Source organism: Leucopleurus acutus (genome assembly GCF_964270905.1).
Source record: "Leucopleurus acutus genome assembly, chromosome: X".
NCBI classification, from domain to species: Eukaryota; Metazoa; Chordata; class Mammalia; order Artiodactyla; family Delphinidae; genus Leucopleurus; species Leucopleurus acutus.
The window spans coordinates 9,138,804-9,158,945 of NC_139148.1; the positions used below are offsets into that span (position 1 = coordinate 9,138,804).

The 20,142-nt window shown below is 42.2% G+C and overlaps 1 protein-coding gene across 1 annotated transcript in view; it reads left to right on the top strand.

The window, feature by feature from the left end:
* Positions 1–19,618: 19,618 nt before the first annotated feature.
* The window catches only part of FRMPD4 (FERM and PDZ domain containing 4), a gene marked incomplete at both ends in the record, with an annotated part of 758,614 nt that continues 758,090 nt past the window's right edge, over positions 19,619–20,142 (top strand). The window contains one exon of the mRNA XM_082864808.1: positions 19,619–19,713. Coding sequence (XP_082720934.1) covers positions 19,619–19,713 — 95 coding nt within the window. The remainder of the gene's footprint in view (positions 19,714–20,142) is intronic.

A 20,142-nucleotide genomic window follows, 5' to 3' on the forward strand; every position in this document is an offset into this window, starting at 1 on the left:
ATTCTATTTCCAAGATTTTGGATCATCTTTACTATCATTATTCTGAATTCTTTTTCAGGTAGACTGCCTATTTCCTCTTCATTTGTTAGGTCTGGTGGGTTTTTATCTTGCTCCTTCATCTGCTGTGCATTTTTCTGTCTTCTCATTTTGCTTATCTTACTGTGTTTGGGGTCTCCTTTTTGCAGGCTCCATGTTCGTAGTTCCCGTTGTTTTTGGTGTCTGCCCCAGTGGCTAAGGTTGGTACAGTGGGCTGTGTAGGCTTCCTGGTGGAGGGGACCAGTGGCTGTGTTCTGGTGCATGAGGCTGGATCTTGTCTTTCTGGTGGGCAGGTCCACCTCTGGTGGTGTGTTTTGGTGTGTCTGTGGACTTATTATGATTTTAGGCAGCCTCTCTGCTAATGGGTGGGGTTGTGTTCCTGTTTTGCTAGTTGTTTGGCATAGGATGTCCAGCACTGTAGCTTGCTGGTCGTTGAGTGAAGCTGGGTGCTGGTGTTGAGATGGAGATCTCTGGGAGATTTTCGCCATTTGATAATGTGTGGAGCTGGGAGGTCTGTTGTGGACCAGTATCGTGAAGTTGGCTCTCCCACCTCAGAGGCACAGCACTGACTGCTGGCTGCAGCACCAAGAGCCTTCATCCACACGGCTCAGAATAAAACGGAGAAAAAGTAGAAAGAAAGAATTAATAGAAGTAGAAAGAAAGAAAGGAGGGAGGGAGGAAGGAAGGAAGGAAGGAGGGAAGGAAGGAAAAAAAGAAAGAAAGAAGATAAAGTAAAATAAAATAAGATAAAATATAATAAAGTTATTAAAATAAGAAAATTTTTAAGAGAAAAAAAGAAAAAAATTAAAAAAAAAAAAACAACAGATGGATAGAACCCTAGAACCAATGGTGGAAGCAAAGCTATACAGACAAAATCTCACACAGAAGCATACACACTCACAAAAAGAGGAAAAGGGGAAAAAATCATAAAGGTTGCTCTCAAAGTCCACCTCCTCAGTTTTGGATGATTCCTTGTCTAAAGGCAGGAGGGAGGGAAAGAAAGAAAGAAAGAAAAAAGATAAAATAAAATAAAATTATTAAAATAAAAAATAATTATTAAGAAAAAAATTAAAAAGAAAAACAAAAAATGGACAGAGAGAACCCTAGGACAAATGGTGGAAGCAAAGCTATACAGAGAAAATCTCACACAGAAGCATACACATACACACTCACAAAAAGAGGCAAAGGGGAAAAAATCATAGATCTTGCCCTCGAAGCCCACCTCCTCAATTTGGGATGACTCGTTGTCTATTCATGTATTCCACAGATGCAGGTGCATCAAATTGATTGTGGAGCTTTAATCCGCTGCTCCTGAGGCTGCTGGGAGAGATTTCCCTTTCTCTTCTTTGTTCTCACAGCTCCCAGGGGCTCAGCTTTGGATTTGGCCCCGCCTCTGCGTGTAGGTCGCCGGAGGGCGTCTGTTCTTCGCTCAGACAGGATGGGGTTAAAGGAGCCGCTCATTCGGGGGCACTGGCTCACTGAGGCCGCGGGGGGGGGGGGGGAGGAGGGGCACGGAGTGCGGCGTGGGCCTGCAGCGGCAGAGGCCGGCGTGACGTTGAACCAGCCAGAGGCGCACCGTGCGTTCTTCCGGGCGAGTTGTCCCTGGATCCCGGGACCCGGGCAGTGGCGGGCTGCACAGGCTCCCCGGAAGGGGGGTGTGGATAGTGACCTGTGCTCGCACACACGCTTCTTGGTGGTGGCAGCAGCAGCCTTAGCGTCTCATGCCCGTCTCTGGAGTCCGCGCTTTTAGCCATGGCTCGTGCCCTTCTCTGGAGCTCCTTTAAGCAGCGCTCTTAATCCCCTCTCCTCGGGCACCAGGAAACAAAGAGGGAAGAAAAAGTCTCTTGCCTCTTAGGCAGGTCCAGACTCTTTCCCGGACTCCCTCCCGGCTAGCCGTGGTGCACTAGCCCCTTCAGGCTGTGTTCACGCCGCCAACCCCAGTCCTCTCCCTGTGCTCCGACCGAAGCCGGAGGCTCAACTCCAGGCCCCGCCCACCCCGGCGGGTGAGCAGACAAGCCTCTCGACCTGGTGAGTGCCGGTCGGCCCTGATCCTCTGTGCGGGAATCTCCCCGCTTTTCCCTCCGCACCCCTGTTGCTGTGCTCTCCTCCGCGGCTCCGAAGCTTTCCTCCTCTGCCACCCGCAATCTCCACCCGCGAAGGGGCTTCCTAGTGTATGGAAACCTTTCCTCCTTCACAGCTCCCTCCCACTGGTACAGGTCCCATCCCTATCCTTTTGTCTCTGTTTATTCTTTTTTCTTTTGCCCTACCCAGGTACGTGGGGAGTTTCTTGCCTTTTGGGAGGTCTGAGGTCTTCTGCCAGTTGGTGTTCTGTAGGAGTTGTTCCACGTGTAGATGTATTTCTGGTGTATCTGTGGGGAGGAAGGTGATCTCCACGTCTTACTCTTCCACCATCTTCCCGGAAGCCCCTCTCCAATTTCTTTATCCATTCACTCATCAATGGACGCTTATGTTGTTTCCGTACCTTGGCTATTGTAAATAATGCTGGAGTAAACGTGGGAGTGCAGATATCTTTTTGAGTTAGTGTTTTCGTTTTCTTTGGTTAAATACCAAAAATGGAATTGCTGGATCATAAGATAGTTCTATTCTTAATTTTTTAGGAAACCCTCTTACTGTTTGCCATAGTGGCTGCACCACCAACAGTTTACATTACCACCAACAGTATACAAGGGTTCCCTTTTCTCCACATCTTCACCAACACTTGTTGTTTCTTGTCTTTTTGATAATAGCCATTCTAACAGCTGTGAGGTGGTACCTCATTGTGGTTTAGGTTTGCATTTCTCTGATGATAAATGATGCTGAGCATATTTTCATGTAGCTGTTGGTCATGTGTATGTCTTCTTTGGAAAAATGTCTATTCAGCTCTTCTGCCCATTTTTAAATTGGATTGCTTGTTTTTTGTTTTGTTTTGTTTTGTTTTTTGTTTTGTTTTGCTATTGAGTTGTATGACTTCTTTATGTATTGTGGATATTAGCCCCTTATCAGACATGTGACTTACATATATTATTTTCCATTCGGTAGGTTGCCTTTTCATTTTGTTGATGGTTTCCTTTGCTGTGCAGAGCTTTTTTGTTTGAGGTAGTCCCACTTGCTTATTTTTGCTTTTGTCACTTTTGCTTTCTTGTGTCAAAAAATCATCTCCAAGACCTCTGTTAGGGAGCTTACTGCCTATGTTTTCTTCTAGGAGTTTTATGATTTCAAGTCTTATGTTCAAGTCTTAATTCATTTTGAGTTAATTTTTGTTTACGGTGTAAGATAGTGGTCAAGTTTCATTCTTTTGCCTGTGGCTGTCCAGTTTTCCCAATACCATTTATTGAAGAGACTTTCCTCTCCCCATTGTATATTCTTGGCTCCTTTGTCGTAAATTAATTGACCATATATGTGTGGATTTATTTCTGAGGTCTCTATTCTGTTCCATTTATCTATGTGTCTGTTCTTATGCTAATACCATACTTTTTTGATTAGTATAATTTTGTAATATAGTTTGAAATCAGAGAGTATGATACCTCCAGCTTTGTTTTTCTTTCTCAGGATTGCTTTGGATATTTAGGGTCTTTTGTGCTTCCATACAAATTTAAGGATTGTTTATTTCTGTGAAAAATGCCATTGGACTTTTGATAGGGATTGCATTGAATCTGCCTATTGCTTTGGGTAGTATAGACATTTTAACAGTATTAATTCTTCTAATCTATGAGCACGGAATATCTTTCTATTTATTTGTGTCTTCCTCAATTGCTTTCATTAATGTTTTATAGTTTTCAATATACAGGATTTTTACCTCCTTGGTTAAATTTATTTCAAGGTATTTTATTCTTTTTGATGCAATTGTAAATGGGATTGTTTTCTTAATTTCTCTGATATTTTGTTATTAGTGTATAGAAACACTACAGATTTTTTGTGTATTGATTTTGTATCCTGAAACTTTACTGAATTCATTTATTAGTTCTAACAGTTTTTTTGATGGAGTCTTTAGGTTTTCTATGTATAATATCATGTCATCTACAAATAGTGATAATTTTACTTCTTCCTTTCCAATTTGGGTGCCCTTTATTTCTTTTTCTTGCCTATTTGCTCAGGCTAGGACTTCCCATACTATGTTGAATAAAAGTGGCAAGAGTGAGCATCCTTGCTTTGTTCATGATCTTAGAGGAAAAGCTTTCAGGTTTTCACTGTTGAGTATGATTTTTTTAAAAGCACATCTATGTGAGTTGTATAAACTGTATGAAGATGTGTTGCACAGAACTGAATCTCCACACGAAAGTGATAGCCACAGTTTACAGAGTACTCATTCTATGCTGAGCAATGTGCTAACGTACATTCTATAGATTTTCTAATTAATCCTTATACAGGTTTCCTCTGCTATCCAAAAGTCAAGTGTTCCTATGAAACTTTTTGTAAGCTGAAATGATGTAAAGTGAATAAGCAGTTACCTCAGGACACATCTTGCTAATGCCTGCAAAAATAAATTGAGATAAAGCACAGATGCTCACAGACGTAGTTCAAGGCTGTGGTGGCTTGATGCTGAGGTGCTGTGTGTAGTTCCTGAGGAAGGAGCTTGGTGGTACCAATCTCATTGCTCGGGGTGCATGCTCCCTCTATAAAGGCTTGCTGCAAAACAAATGCTAAATGCTATTTTCACATTTTCGCTTTTTTTTCATAAAAGCAAACATCCTCTTCATATTTCCTTAAGTTAGTGAAAACGGGTACTATTGTAGGTTTTTTTTTTTTTAGAGTAAAGTGGCATAAAGCAAACTTTCGAAAAGCAGGGGACCCCTGTAATAGGATTAATTAGAGGTACGTATTTTCACCATGGAAATGCTGGAAATGTGGAAACTGAGGCCTAGAAAGGCTAAGACGTTGGCTGAGGTTTGTATATCTAATATGACTAGTCTAGGTTTGTTTCTCTCTCTCCAAATATAGTTCTCTTAACTAGAGCAGATTATATAACTGATAAACTGAGTGGTGATTGGGATATACCAGATCCTTTCACACATTTAATTTTTCTAAAAGGATATCCAGATGGTAGAGTAAGTTGAATCAAAATGAGCCAAGTCATACAAGGCTTTGGCATGGGAATAACTACTATGTGGCCTGGTCTTATGATGTCTTGTGTCCATCAATTACTTGCTTTGGGGAAAAGGACTTCAAAAAGTGGTGTATTTTCCAGGCTAGTAGTTCAGGTAATAAAGGACTGCAAACATTGAGTTTAGACAATAACAGGAGAAACAAGGTGAAAAAGTACGGTTCTCAGTTCTAGGGTCCTGGAAATCCTCAGGTGGATAACGGAGGTCCAGGGCAGACAAATTCTGTTAGCTATAATATAATAGTGGTCTCCAAACTTACTTGTTTACATAGCACCTCAGCAAAAAAATGGTAAGACTATCCATATATGCCTGTGTCTTTGTATGTCTATACATGTTTACAGATGATGTACATATACTAAGAGATCTTTAAAGAGACTTAAGTTTAGTAAAATTCTGTGAAGTAATGGATGAGTGTTGTCTCATGGTTTTAATGTTACTGAAAAATATAGTAGTGGTTTGTTTTTGTGGTCTGGGTATTTAGTTTTTTAAGTATTTTGCAAATTCTGATGGCTTCATGCTACCATTAGCCAACTTCTAAGGGGCAAAATATAGTTTTGTGGTAAGACTGATGGTTAACCGTAATGGGTGTTAATCCATATTTAGGTAGTCTTAATTTGACTTTATGTGGCTGATTTCTCCTCTGGTCTGATTGTATCAGTATTTTTCAAACTGCATATTGTAACCTATTGGTGGATTATAATATTAGTAATAACGAATATTATTTTAAATAAAATATAAGATAAAATATCAGAGTATATTACTAATAAGTATTGTTTTGAAAAACTATTATTTCAGTTATATACCTATATCCATATATATGTGTATATTTACATGACTCTATATACGTATCTAAATACTGAACCATGATGTAAAATGTGACATACAAACACTTTTGAAAATATTGAATTAGATCATTATTGTTTTTACCCAGGAGTTGTCGCCATTAAAGAGGTTATACTAGGGGAAGGAGAAGCGTAAACTCTATCATTTTCTTGCCTTTCTCTTGTGCTTGTATTGCTTTGCATTATTTTCAATCCTTGATTCCACTGCACAGAGCTTTTTAAGCCATTCGTGTGTTCTATGAGAGTTCATTTAGTTACAACTAGAGAATATAATCTGTAAATTCACTTAAGGCACATATCAACTGCAACAGAACAAAAATATTGCAGGTGCCGTACAGACTGTTTGCACACTCTTTTCCCTCGGGAAGTTTTCAGTAGCATACCTGGTTCATGACCTTCAGGCATCCTAAGAGAAAGCACTAATGACAATCTTTATATGACCTATTAGCAAAGCTGAATTTCTTTCCTGTTATTTTAGACAAATACATATATATATATTTAAAATATCTATTTATTTATTTGGCTGGGCCGGGTCTTAGTTGTGGCACGCAGGATCTTCGTTGCAGCATGTGGGATCTAGTTCCCTGACCAGGGATTGAACCCGGGCCCCCTGCATTGGCAGCGTGGAGTCTTAGCCACGGGACCACCAGGGAAGTCCCTAGACAAAAATATACGTAAATAAAAGTGCTGATGTTTTTCTCACTCACCCCAGTGGATCGTCTAGGGTCATGCCCCGTGGAGCATGTCCCCTACTTTGTAGACACTGACTCATAGGCATGGTGGCCAGGGGTTGCACCCCCTTCCTTCCGTTTTGACCTCATCTCACAGCATTCTTGTGCTTACCTACCTTCTCTAGTCTAACCACACTGAACACACCAAACAAGTTTCTGCCTCAAGACATTTGAACTCAGGGCATTAAGAATCATGGTTCTTATTACCGTGATCCTTATGAGGCTGTCTCCTTGTCATCATGTAGGACTTATCCCAAATTACACCCTCTTTAAAAGGCCTTCCCTGATCACTGTAGTTTACATAGCCCCCTTCTTTCTCTCCACAGCCCCCATCCACTCTTTATTCAGTTACTCTCTCATTTCTTTATTTGTTTTCACAGAACTTATCGCTATCAGTTTAATGCCCTCCCAGTTCTCCTTTAAGCCCCTCTAGAAAGGGACTTTGTCTGCAGTTCAGCCCAGCCTGCCCAGAATGTTGCTGGGGCTTTAAATATTTGTGGAAAGTGTCAACAACTGGGTCAACATTTCTCCTGTCCCCCTGCTTCACTTGAGCCAGTCCCTTTGGATCTTCTCATTTGTCTATGAAAACGGGTCCTCTCTATGATACCCTTTGGCAGAGACACTGTATTACGAAGGAGGCGTTGGTTGTAGGGTGAGCCAAATTCTGTGAGAACTCCCTGGAAGGAATGTCCATGATCCAGCGGGGTTGGGTAGGGGTGCTGATCCTGGAAATCCTAATGGCTCATGTCTGGGAACAGAACGATCAGGGCCACCTATGCATTGAGAACAGAGACCTACAACTGCAGATGTATTATGCTGTTAGTTCTAGAGAAGATCAAATTTTCGTGTCTCATAGACAGTTTCCATGATCAGAAATTTGATCTCCAATTGAAGATGTTTTCTTGAGACACAATTAGTAGAGACTGCTAAATTTTATCCCTATAGACAAAGTATTACAGTCTTGACGTGGGGTTATTCAACTGTACCAGAATGTCTTACCATCCCACCTCATGTCTGGCACTCAGTATACTCTTAGTAGGTATTAGTTAGATGAATAAATAAACATAGCCACTCAATAGAAGCTGGGTCTGGCCTGGCTATGACATTATTCAGCTGTGCAATCTAGATCAGGGTTTGGCAAACTACAGCCCAGAGGCCAAGCCCAAGCCACCACTAGTTTTTGTAAATAAAGGTTTATTGGAACACAGCCATGCTCATTTGTCAAAGTACAGTCATCCCTCGGTATCCTTAGGGGATTAGGTCCAAGACCCCCGTGGATACCAAGATCTGAGGATGCTCAAGTCCCTTATATAAAATTGCATTGTACTTGCGTATGACATACACACATCCTCCCATATACTTTAAATCATCTCTAGATATAATACCTGACACAATGTAAATGCTATGTAAGTAGTTGTAAATGCAGTGTAAAGGCTATGTAAATAGTAGCCGGTGTGCAGCAAATTCAAGTTTTGCTTTTTGGAACTTTCTGGAATTTTTTGTGTGTGTGGATATTTTAGATCTGTGATTGGTTGAATCTGTGAATGTAAAAACCACAGATATCGATGGCCAACTGTATTGCCTCTCACACTACAGTGACAGAGCTGAGTAGGTGTGGCAGAGACCATAGGGCCCACAAAGCCTAAACTATTTACTATCTGGCCCTTTACAGGAAAAGTTTGCTGAGCCCTGGGCTAGAGAATCTCACTTAACTTCTCTGGGCATTGATCGTGTCATTTGTAAAATGAGTCGAATGGACTCAGTGGTGTCCAAGAGCCTTTTAAGAACTCGTGTCTGAATTCCTTGGAATTTAAGACACTATGTCCATAAAGAAAGCTCAGAGTGATACAGACTTAAGGTTACACTCATTGTCTTCTTAGAAAACATGTGATTTCAAGAAGTAAAGTTCTCATTAAATAGACATAAAGATTTTACCACACACATCTTGAAGACATGCAGAGCATTGCAGGTTGAGTTCATTTCTACGGTTTGGTGTTTAGTGCTTGGAGAAGAGACTTACTATGCTGCTTACTACCATCTCACTGCTTTCCCCAACAGCTTTACTAAAGTAAAGTGTCACTTTACTTTGTAAAGTGACGCTGATAAGTGGGTTTGCTTACGATCTGTAATGCTCTAAGTGTAGGTCTGGCATATTGAGTTAAGAGGTGAAAAATAGGGGCTTCCCTGGTGGCGCAGTGGTTGAGAGTCCACCTGCCGATGCAGGGGACATGGGTTCGTGCCCCGGTCCGGGAAGATTCCACATGCCGTGGAGCGGCTGGGCCCGTGAGCCATGGCCGCTGAGCCTGCGCGTCCGGAGCCTGTGCTCCGCAACGGGAGAGGCCACAGCAGTGAGAGGCCCGCATACCGCAAAAAAAAAAAAAGAGGTGAAAAATAATGTTAAATATGACATTAAGATCCCAGTTGAATTTCCTTGACTTACTGTGAGGTCATTTATGGGCCAGATAAGGAAATTATTAGTTGCTACATATGGCTGGAGAAAAATTCTAAGTTAGAATCAGTTACATTATCTTGATTGGTTTTCTTGTTTTGGTTTAAATTATAAATGCTTAAATAAATAAAAGCCTCATGGATACCTTTCAAAGACTATTAGTTCTGTCAAAATTTTGTTCAGGTCATAAAGTTTGCATTGGGTATTTTTTTTCCATACTTGCCTTCCTTTTCCTTAGCTACTCCTAATACTAATGGCTGCACCCTATATCCCAGGGCACAAGAGTATGAACATCAGTGTCAAATCATGTAGTCAAGGGTTCCTAACAAACTGAGCAAAAAGTAGAATACATTGATTTTTAAGTGAGGGTAAGCAATAAGCTGCAATTCAGGGACTCTGTCCCTCATTCATTAAACATTTATTGAGCGTCTATTATGTGGCAGTTCTGTGCCAGGAGCTGGAATCTCTATTTTATGTTATCTTTCATAGATTGCAAATCTATAGCTATTTAGAGATTTCACACCATGATCCCACTTGATTTTCACCCCAAATTTGGGAGGGAATCAGAAAAAGATTCTGTCCACTGCTAAGGTTTCTGTGGGACCGCTCTGAAGGAATACCGGAATGATGGAGTAAAGAGGTCAGCCTAACCTGGTACTCCTGGAGAAGTTCCATCTTCCCTCAGGCAACTTTCTTTATATGGGATCTCAGTGTGATCTGAGGAAGGCCAAGCACCTAGTTGACCTGAGGATGGGGAACAGACAAAGGGTAACGACCTTTCTCTGGGGCAGGGTGCCCTCTGCATAAAAGAGGACTGATTCCTAATTCACACCCTCCTCTGTTTCCCAGATCCAAGCAGGAGGCTGGGTTCTCAGCTCACAGTGAGAGGGGCCCTCTGAGTCTACATAATACCCAGATCACTTTGGTCCTTGCCTAACACCCCACTCCTGACCAAACTCAAAGAGCTGCTTCTCCTTTGGGTGTGAAGTGGTAGGATTGGGGTCTATGAAATATGAAAGTACTTTGCAAATCATCCTTCACTGTTTGATGGTGACCTGACAGTAATAGAAATAACATCTTGGACCTGCCAAAAGGTAACTCTTTCCTTTGGATAAGAAATTCTCTCTCTAACGTCCTGATCTGTGAAATAGGGAGTTGGACTAGATTATCTTTGAGGTGTTTCCCAATTCTTACTTGCCACAATTTTTGGACTTAGGTTTGATTCCCAAATTAACTCAGTTTATACAGGGCTCACAATATAGAGATATCACTGTAGCAGGTGCTGTCACAGCAGTGCCTATTCCTATCTCCTTGGCACTCACTGTCTCTGCTGGCTTTGCTGCAAGCACCTGTCACTCTCTGCCAGAGGCTTTCATCTGGCTGCCGAGACACACTTGGCTGGAAATGCAGGGGAGTTAAACTCCCCAGGAGCGATCCTCGACTAATGCCAAATGTGAGCTGAGGAAAGATATTGCAGCACTGTTGTCTCTTGGGGGAGACATCTCTGAAGAGGGTTCTCAGTTATCCACAGAGGTAACTTGTCGGTTAATGCACACTGTTTTAGATTCCTTCCCTTCCCTCTTTTATGTCACCTCCCAAATAAACCGCTTGCACTCAGATTCTTATCTTAAGGTATGCTTCCAGGGGAACCCAACCTAGTACCAGTCCCAGACAAGTTCTACTGTGATTCATCATGTTAATTCACAGTGTCAGTTTCTTGAGGAATGTATTTTATTTGCCATGCCTAGGGTTGCCAGATCAAGCAAATAAAAATACAGGACTCCAGTTACATCTGAATTTCAGATAATATCAAATAATTGTTTAGTCTGAGTATGTCCCATCCCAAATATTACCTGGGATATATTTATACTAAAAAATTCATTGTTTATTGGAAATTCAAATATAATGGGAGTCCTCTATTTTATCTGTCATCCTTAATCCCAACTTTCATTGGGAGAATTGGGCATTACAGCTAGGCAGAATTCCAGAGCTGAGGAGAAGGTGGAGGGTGACTGAGACTGGCTTGCAAGATGCAAAATGTGGAAGGAGTGAGGCAGACCTACATAGCAGTGCCCAGGGATAAAGCCAGGTCAGGAACCAAATAGCAGATGGATGTGGGGCGGTGGATAAGGGATTATCGATTCGAAGGGCTCAGGCAGGGAGACAAAACTGCAGCCTGCAGTCTCAAACACTGCGGGGAGGGGATGCTGAAGTCACTGCACTTGCCCAGACAGTATTCATTTCTCTAGCCCTACTGCCTAACACAATGCCTGGGTCACTCTCGGTACTCAGTAGACATTGAATGAATGATAGGGAAGGAAGATGGATGGAAATAGCAAATTCTGCCATTGTGAGTTTTATGGAGAACGGTGCCCACTGAAAAATGCACAGAACCTTTTTGAGCAATGACTTGCATCTGATTATAGATGCATAGAAAACATGAATTGCTATGTGAATTCTAAGTAATGAGCTTTTGTAATCCTTTCCTCATTTTTCATTGCAGGTACAATTCAGCTTAAATCTTTCATGGCTAGACAGGTTTTTGAATGCCACTTGCAGGTTCAAGGCTAATTTACTTAATAGCCGACTTATCTGAACCTTGAACAATATTACTGGGAGCATTTAGATTGAGAGAAAGAGTTTGGGAGGAAAATTTCCCCTTCAATTTCAAAAGGCTGTAATCAATTTATGTTTTTAATGACATTTCCTTTACTTTCTGCAGGAAGGATAAAATCTCATTCTGTGTCAGTTATTTCTAACTATAAGTTCAAGGTTGAAAAAGACTGGTCTTATTCTCAGCAAGCTGTGTGATATTTTCCTTATTCTTTTACAGAGAAAACAAAGGAAAATAGAAAAATAAATGACAGTGTGTAGATAACAGAAAAGTAGTGCCGACATTTCCTCAATTTTCATTAAAGTCAGCTTTTATTGTTACTAGAGAAAAACATTTTTACAAAACACCAACTAGGCTGCTCTCCAAAGGGTGACTTTAACTTAAAATAACTTATTCTGTGGATGATGTATTTTTATTTTTTATTATTTTTTATTTTTATTTTTTTTTTGCGGTACGTGGGCCTCTCACTGTTGTGGCGTCTCCCGTTGCGGAGCACAGGCTCCGGATGCGCAGGCTCAGCGGCCATGGCTCACTGGCCCAGCCGCTCCGCGGCATGTGGGATCCTCCCAGACCGGGGCACGAACCCGTGTCCCCTGCATCGGCAGGTGGACTCTCAACCACTGCGCCACCAGCGAAGCCCGATGATGTATTTTTATTTTATTTTATTTTTTTAAAAATAGATCCGCCTTTGTTTCCTTTTCTTTTCTTTCTTCCTTCCTTTCTTCCCTCCTTCCTTCCTTCCTTCCTTCCTTCCTTCCTTCCTTCCTTCCTTCCTTTCTCTCTCTCTCTCTCTCTCTCTCCCTCTCTCTTTCTTTCTGCACTGGGTCTTCATTGCTGCGCACGGACTTTCTCTAGTTGTGGTGAGCGGGGGCTGCTCTTCGTTGCGGTGCATGGGCTTCTCATTGCGGTGGCTTCTCTTGTTGCGGAGCACGGGCTCTAGAGGCTCAGGCTTCAGTAGTTGTGGCGCACATGCTTAGTTGCTCCGTGACATGTGGGATCTTCCTGGACCAGGGCTCGAACCCGTGTCCCCTGTACTGGCAGGCGGATTCTTAACCACTGTGCCACCAGGGAAGCCCCATGATGTATTTTTAGTGTTAACATGTTCATTTCATGTTAACACCATGTCAGCCACATGAGAAGGGTAGAAATTTGTATAAAGAGGAGTACTAAAAATGAACCTAGGAATTCAAGATAATATATATTTTAATGTAAATTTAAAGATGTACTTGTTCTTAGCATTCTATCAAAAATAAAAGTTTCCCCAGGTGCTGTAGAGCCAATGATATTACTTTGAGATTTATTGTACCAACTCTGTGTGATATTGTCATGAAAATTTGTTTAAAAAAAAAAAGTAAAAGGAGGTCTCCTGTTTCTAAGAGTAGCAGGGTTATTCAGACCAATTCTCTAGATAAAATACTTTTTTAAAAGCTTAAAATTACTGATGAGCTGACAAAAGTACAAAAGTGAAGGAAGAGATAAAATAACAAGTGTTGGTGAGGATGTGCGGAATTGGAACCCTTGTGCACTGCTGGGGGGAAAGAAAAGTGGTGCAGCTGCTGTATGAGATAGTTTGCTAGTTCCTCAAAAAGTTAAACATAGAAATACCCTGTGATCCAGCAATTCTATTCCTAGGTATATATTCAAAAGCATTGAAAGCAGAGACTCAAACAGATTCTTACACACCAGTGTTCATAACAGCATTAGTCACAATATCCAAAAGATGGAAACAACCCAGGGGTCCATCAGCAGATGAATGATAAACAAAATGTGGTCTGTGCATACAGTGGGATATATTCATCCATAAAAAGGAATGAAATTCTCATACATGTTACAACATGGATGAAGTTTGAAAACATTATGTTAAGTGAAATAAGCCAAAGACAAAAGAACAAATACTCTATGGTTTCACTTATATGAGGTACTTTAGAATAGGCAAATTCATAGAGACAGAAAGTAGAATGGTGGTTACTAGGGGCTGGGGGAGGGGGTGATGGAGAGTTATTGTTGAATGGGTACAGAGTTTCTTTGGGGGATGATGAAAAAGTTCTAGAAATGGATAGTAGTGCTTGTTGCACATTGTGAATGTACTAATGTCACTGAATTGTAAACTGAAAAATGGTTTAAATGGTAAGTTTTATGTTATGTATATTTTACCACAATAAAAGAAAAAAAAATGAAGGAAAAAATGAGAAAACTGGCAGGTAAATGAGCACAGAAACTGCTTTTGACCGGAGGGCATGTGCCATTTCTCAGAAAATTAGGACCTTTTGTTTACAGCCTCCAACCGCAAGAGAGACAGAAATCAAAGCCCAGTGTCTTTTTGTTGAGTTTTTAATATCCATCTTCATTCATTTTATCCTGAATGTGTTCGTGACGCTTTCTGAATCAGAGACAGACTGTCATTAGTGTTATTTACCTAATAATCACTGCATTGGTCCCCTTGCCCCAGACCTTACCCCTGGGGCATCACATGAAAGCCAGATGGAAAAGTCTCCTATATGAGGGACCAGATAATCCACAGGTGAGGAATGAAGAAAAATGGGTTTTCTTTGCTTGTAAACAAGAGAAAGAGGCCGCTGCCTCCCCTTCTTCTTTCAAAAAGAGGGAATAAAACTTTGGCTCCTTGGAGACAGGATGAAAGGATCCTAGGTTCTTACCCTAACCTTCTGGAATGTAGTGAAATCTTTTCAGGGACCGCATAAGCCTGAATGTCTCTGGCTCTCCAAGGCCCTGAGCCTCATTTTCCCTTGAAATGTAAACACATACCCCCAAAGTTAAGTCCATCTGTCTGGAGTTCTCTCAGTGTGTACCTAGTTCTTAATTACCTTCCCAAGGGTTGCTCTTAGCTCAGCATCGCAAGTTTTCAGCAAAATTTATTCAGGAACACAAAAATATTTTCTCTACACCGTACACTGTTGAAGAACGCATTTTAAAAATTTTGATAAAGTTCGGTTTATCAATTCTTTGTATAATGCTACTTAAGAATGCTTTTCCCGTAAGGTCAGGAACAGGAAAGGATTTCCACTCTCACCACTTCTATTCAACATTATACTGGAGGTTCTAACCAGTACATTAAAGCAAGGCGGGGGTGGGCGGTGTGGGGAGAAGGATTCGAAAGGGAAGAAGTAAAACTGATTTCATTTGCAGGTCACATGATCAGCTATGTAGAAAATCCTAAAGTGTCTACAAAAAGCATACTAGAATGGTCAGTGAGTTTAGCAAGTTGAACACAAGTCCCTGCAACGGAAGGCAGAGCGCGATAGCTGCTTTTACAGAGGTACCATGTCCTTTAGAAGTACCCAGGTGGGGAGATTAATTCTCCTGGAGAAAGTGGAAGACATCATAGGAAATGGGCTATGAATCCGGTGTTTGGGGAAGGATTGATTTTGGTCAGGAAGAAGGGAATTTGTGGTCTAATGGGAGGGAACAGAAAAAAACCAAATGTCTGGAGGTGGAAAATCACAGGGAGCTCATTGCATTCTTTAATATAATTGACATGGAAAGTATGAGAAAGGGCCAGAAAGCAAGGTTGGAAAGAGATGGCAGAGGCCTTGAATGTCAGACCCAGAATTAAGGACTTTATCTGAGCAGCTCTAAATAATTCTCAACACCTTCCTTTAGATGAGTATAAAATTATTTTCTCAGCTTTAAAATAGTATTCTTGGGCTTCCCTGGTGGCACAGTGGTTAAGAATCCACCTGCCAATGCAGGGCACACGGCTTTGAGTCCTGGTCCAGGAAGATCCCACATGCCGCGGAGCAACCAAGCCCATGAGCCACAACTACTGAGCCTGCGCTCTAGAGCCCACAAGCCACAGCTACCAAGCCCACGTGCCACAACTACTGAGCCTGCGCTCTAGAGCCCACGTGCCACAACTACTGAAGCCCGTGTGCCTAGAGCCCGAGCTCCACAACAAGAGAAGCCACCATGATGAGAAGCCCACACACCACAACGAAGAGTAGCCCCCGCTTGCCGCAACTAGAGAAAACCCACGCACAGCAGCAAGGACCCAATGCAGCCAAAAATAAATAAATTGAATAAATAAATAATTAATTTTTAAAAAATAGTAGTCTTCTTTTTCTATTGGCTAGTCAAAAAGGATGATTATGTTCATAAGTAAAGTCACTCAAAGTGTACCTTTAGGTTTTTTTTTTTTTTGCAGTGCGCGGGCCTCTCACTGTTGTGGCCTCTCCCGTTGCGGAGCACAGGCTCCGGACGCGCAGGCTCAGCGGCCATGGCCCATGTGCCCAGCCGCTCCGCGGCATGTGGGATCCTCCCGGACCGGGGCACGAACCCATGTCCGCTGCATCGGTAGGCAGACTCCCAACCACTGCGCCACCAGGGAAGCCCTACCTTTAGTTTTTTAAACTAAGCAAAATAATCCAATTTTATGTAAAAACATAAAATGAAAATATGAAATGTAATCTTTCAAATCCGCTGCTCTTGGATATTTATCATCTTTCTCTCTCATCCTCGAATATAAGGTCTTTGAGGGTAGCAACATGTGATCTAAGTCTTTCATATTTGCCATTGCACAGGCCACTCGGTAGGCGTTTAATAAATCCGTGGTATCCAGCTGTAATGTAAAAGTGCAGCAATTCAGTGAGTGTTTCCAAGTTGAAAAAAAAGGAAAGAAGAATCCACAGCACCCAGCCAGGGAATAAATATGGGAGATAGGCTAGACATAAAGAGAGTTTATTTCCTGAAGCTCCTGCTTCTGGGACCCAGCGCTCAAGTGGAGGGTCTTTCCCCTCTCCAGGCCACGTTGAGCACCCTGGACAGTTCCCAAGGCACACAGCTTCCTCCTCCTACAATCCAGTCCATAGAGGGGGACGTGGTTTACACATCTCAGAACACCATTCTGCTTTATTAAAAACTCTTTCTTATCCTGAAGGAAATGGGATGCAGCACCCTTCTTTCCCTGCCCACTCAATACCCTTTCCCATAGGAACCTCAAAGCACAAACCTCAACCCTTCAAAGACTGACCCCTCCATAGTAACTTCCACAATAAGCCCTGGAGTGGACAGACAGCCATACTGACACACTGTACCACGTGAGGAACTCACTTTCCTCTTGATCACACCTACTCAGAAAGGAAATTCTGAGGCTCTGAAGGCTGTTCCTTCTCCCAAGACAACTTCCCCATTGCAGGGTTTCTTCTAGGCATGCCAGTCTTCTTTTTTTTTTATAAATTTATTTATTCATTTATTTATTTCTGGCTGCGTTGGGTCTTTGTTGCTGTGCGCAGGCTTTCTCTAGTTGCGGTGAGTGGGGGACACTCTTTGTTGCGGTGCGCAGGCTTCTCATTGCAGTGACTTCTCATTGCAGAGCACGGGCTCTAGGCGTGTGGGCTTCAGTAGTTGTGGCATGAGGGCTCAGTAGTTGTGGCTCGCGGGCTCCACACCACTGGCTCAGTAGTTGTGGCGCATGGGCTTAGTTGCTCTGCAGCATGTGGGATCTTCCCAGACCAGGGCTCGAACCCACGTCCCCTGCACTGGCAGGCAGATTCTTAACCACTGCACCACCAGGGAAGTCCTTTGCCAGTCTTCTTTTTTATTTATTTGTTTTTTTTTTTTTGGCAGTCTTCTTAATGAGAAGATGTCCACCACCACCTGTGGACTGGCTGATCTGTATTTTTTGTTTTGAAACCATGCGCCTAATTTTCTCAGTGTTGAATTTAAATAGATTGCTATTATTGTATTTACAGGCATACCTTATTTTATTGCACTTCACAGGTATTGCATTTTTTACAAACCGAAGATTTAGAGCAACCCTGTGTTGTCAGATGATGGTTAGCATTTTTTTAGCAATAAACTGTTTTTAATTAAGGCATGCACGTTGGATTTTTTTTAGACATAATGCTATTGCACACTTAATAGACTACAGTATAGTGTAAGCATCACTCTTATATGTACTAGGAAACCAAAAAATTCATGACTTGCTTTATTGTGATATTTGCTTTATTTCCGTGGTCTGGAACCAAACCCACATCTCCGAGGTCTGCCTGTGTGTGTGTGTGTTTGTGTGTGTGTGTTTGTGTGTCTGTGTGTGTCTGTGTGTTTGTGTGTATGTGTGTACATACAGATTGATTGATTATAAGGAGTCGGCTCCCATGATTATGGAGGCTGAGAAGTCCCATGACCTGCCATCTGCAAGCTGGGGACCCAGGAGAGCCAGTGGTGCAGTTCCAGTCCAAGGTCAGGAGAAGGCCCATGTCCCAGTTCGGAAACAGTCAGGTGGAGAGTGAATTCTCCCTTGAATGAGGCCCACCCACAGTGGGGAAGGTGATCTGCTTTATTCAGTCTACGGGTTGAGATGTTAATCATCTCATCTAGAAGCACCTCACAGATACACCCAAAATAATGTTTAACCAGATATCTGGGCATCCCTTGGCCCAGTCAAGTTGACACATACAATTAACCGTCACAAATAGTGAGCGGTTTGCAAATGTAAATGTGGAGTTTGTATTCCCCACTTTATTTATTTATTTATTTTGGCCATGCATGGCTTATGGGATCTTAGTTCCCCAACAGGGATTGCACCCGGACCCCAGCAGTGAAAGCTCTGAGTCCTAACCGGTGGACCTATATTCCCCACTTTGAATGTGTCTCCATTAAGGCAAATCGAATTGGCCACCTGCATATGAGTCCTAGGGTTCACCCACAGCCTTGACTATTTACCTACCACCTGTGTTTGGCATGAGCCTATCTCCAATGTAAATAACATTCCTCCTGTTTTGAAAAACTTCACGAAAGAATTGGGTCTAGAGCAGTGGTTTCAAGCCGGGTGATTCTCCCTCCCAGTGGATATTTGGCAATGGCTGGAGACATTTTTAGTTGTCACAGCTGGAGGTGCTACTGGCATTTAGTGGGTAGAGGCCAGAAATTCTGCTAAACATCCCCCAGTGTGCAGGGCAGCCCTGCAACAAGAAGTATCCAGCCGACAATGCCAGTAACGCTGAGGTTGAGAAATCCTGGCCTAGAGAGAAGGGGACATTCCATAGCACTCAGCACAGTGCGCCCCAAATGCCCCCGTCTGTGTCGTGGGAAGCCAGTGCTTTCTGAAAGCTTTCTGAATCAGCATCTTCCCACTAAGTTTAAATTACTCGGTAGGATCTAGCATTAACACTGGCAACTTCGAATGGCTTTAAGGCAGGCATGTTAAATCTCAAATTTGGATGAAACACAAGCAAGCCATGTGAGAAGTTCACAGCACTTTGAAACCTAGGAGAGCTGTGAGAATTGCATGCAGGTGTGGCTTCATTCCAGCTCATAGTGCCAAATAGCCCATAGTGAGTTCTCAGATGGGTGGAGCAAATATTCATTTTCATCAGAGGCAAATGCTGAAATTGCAGTTATGGGCCTCTTTAGAAGGTGCCGCTTTATTCCCAATGTAACATTGCCTCGATTCTAACTGCACAGGGTTGTCCTGATTCATAGGGGTCAGTGGCAGAGCTCTGATCATCAATCTTGTTTCTTGACTTGTCGATTTATGTGCTCCGTGCCAAACCTGATTGCTTTTTTTCTGAAACGAGTAACCTGTGAATCTTTGCTCATGGTCAGGAAAAAAGTCCCTGTTAATAATTTACAAAAGACAGAGCTCGTCCTCTTTTGCATCCTCAAATCTCTCAAAGCACGTGATTGTCTCAGCATATCTGGTTTCCAAGTAGCTGAGTGATGAAATACGATTGGCCTCGCAGCATCGATTCCTCCTCTCCTTCCCCCTCACTCTTCTTGTCTAGCAGTTGTTTGTTGTGATACAAACATTCTTCTTATAAAGGACTCAAAAACCGAGTTCTTTCTCTCCATCTTTAGGCAGAGGTGAGCTGATTTGGCTTGCTACCATGGGTGAGGATCTTGAAGGAGAAACTTGGCTGAACTTCTCCATTCCCTGGGGCTTCGGCAAGGCAGTAGAGGATGAAGGAGCACACCTATGCCCGTGAGTAATAGTCCTCAAGTGCAAATATCAAGGGGCTTATCATTGCTTTTGGAGATTAGCTCATGTTTTTCTGTAGGGTGAATTTTTTTGCACAAGGGTTGAAAGCCATGTGTCAGAATTATATAAGAATGATGCCTTTGATACAAGAGTGATGAGATGCTTCTGAGGTTTTATCCCGGTAATTCTAATATTTCAAAAGAATATTGCAGGTGAGGTGGGAATATCCTGTAAAAGAAAAGTACAAAACTGTACACTACTCTGGTTATTTCCTTAAGACTCAATGTCCAGAGGCATTTTGGGGAAAACAGAAACTGGTATCAGCTGCTCGTCCTTATATATGGTATTATAATAGGGTATAATTCTGTAAACTTTTGATTGCACTTTTTGCAAGGGAAATTGGATTGTGCTGTGTTTATTTTCTTTTAAAAA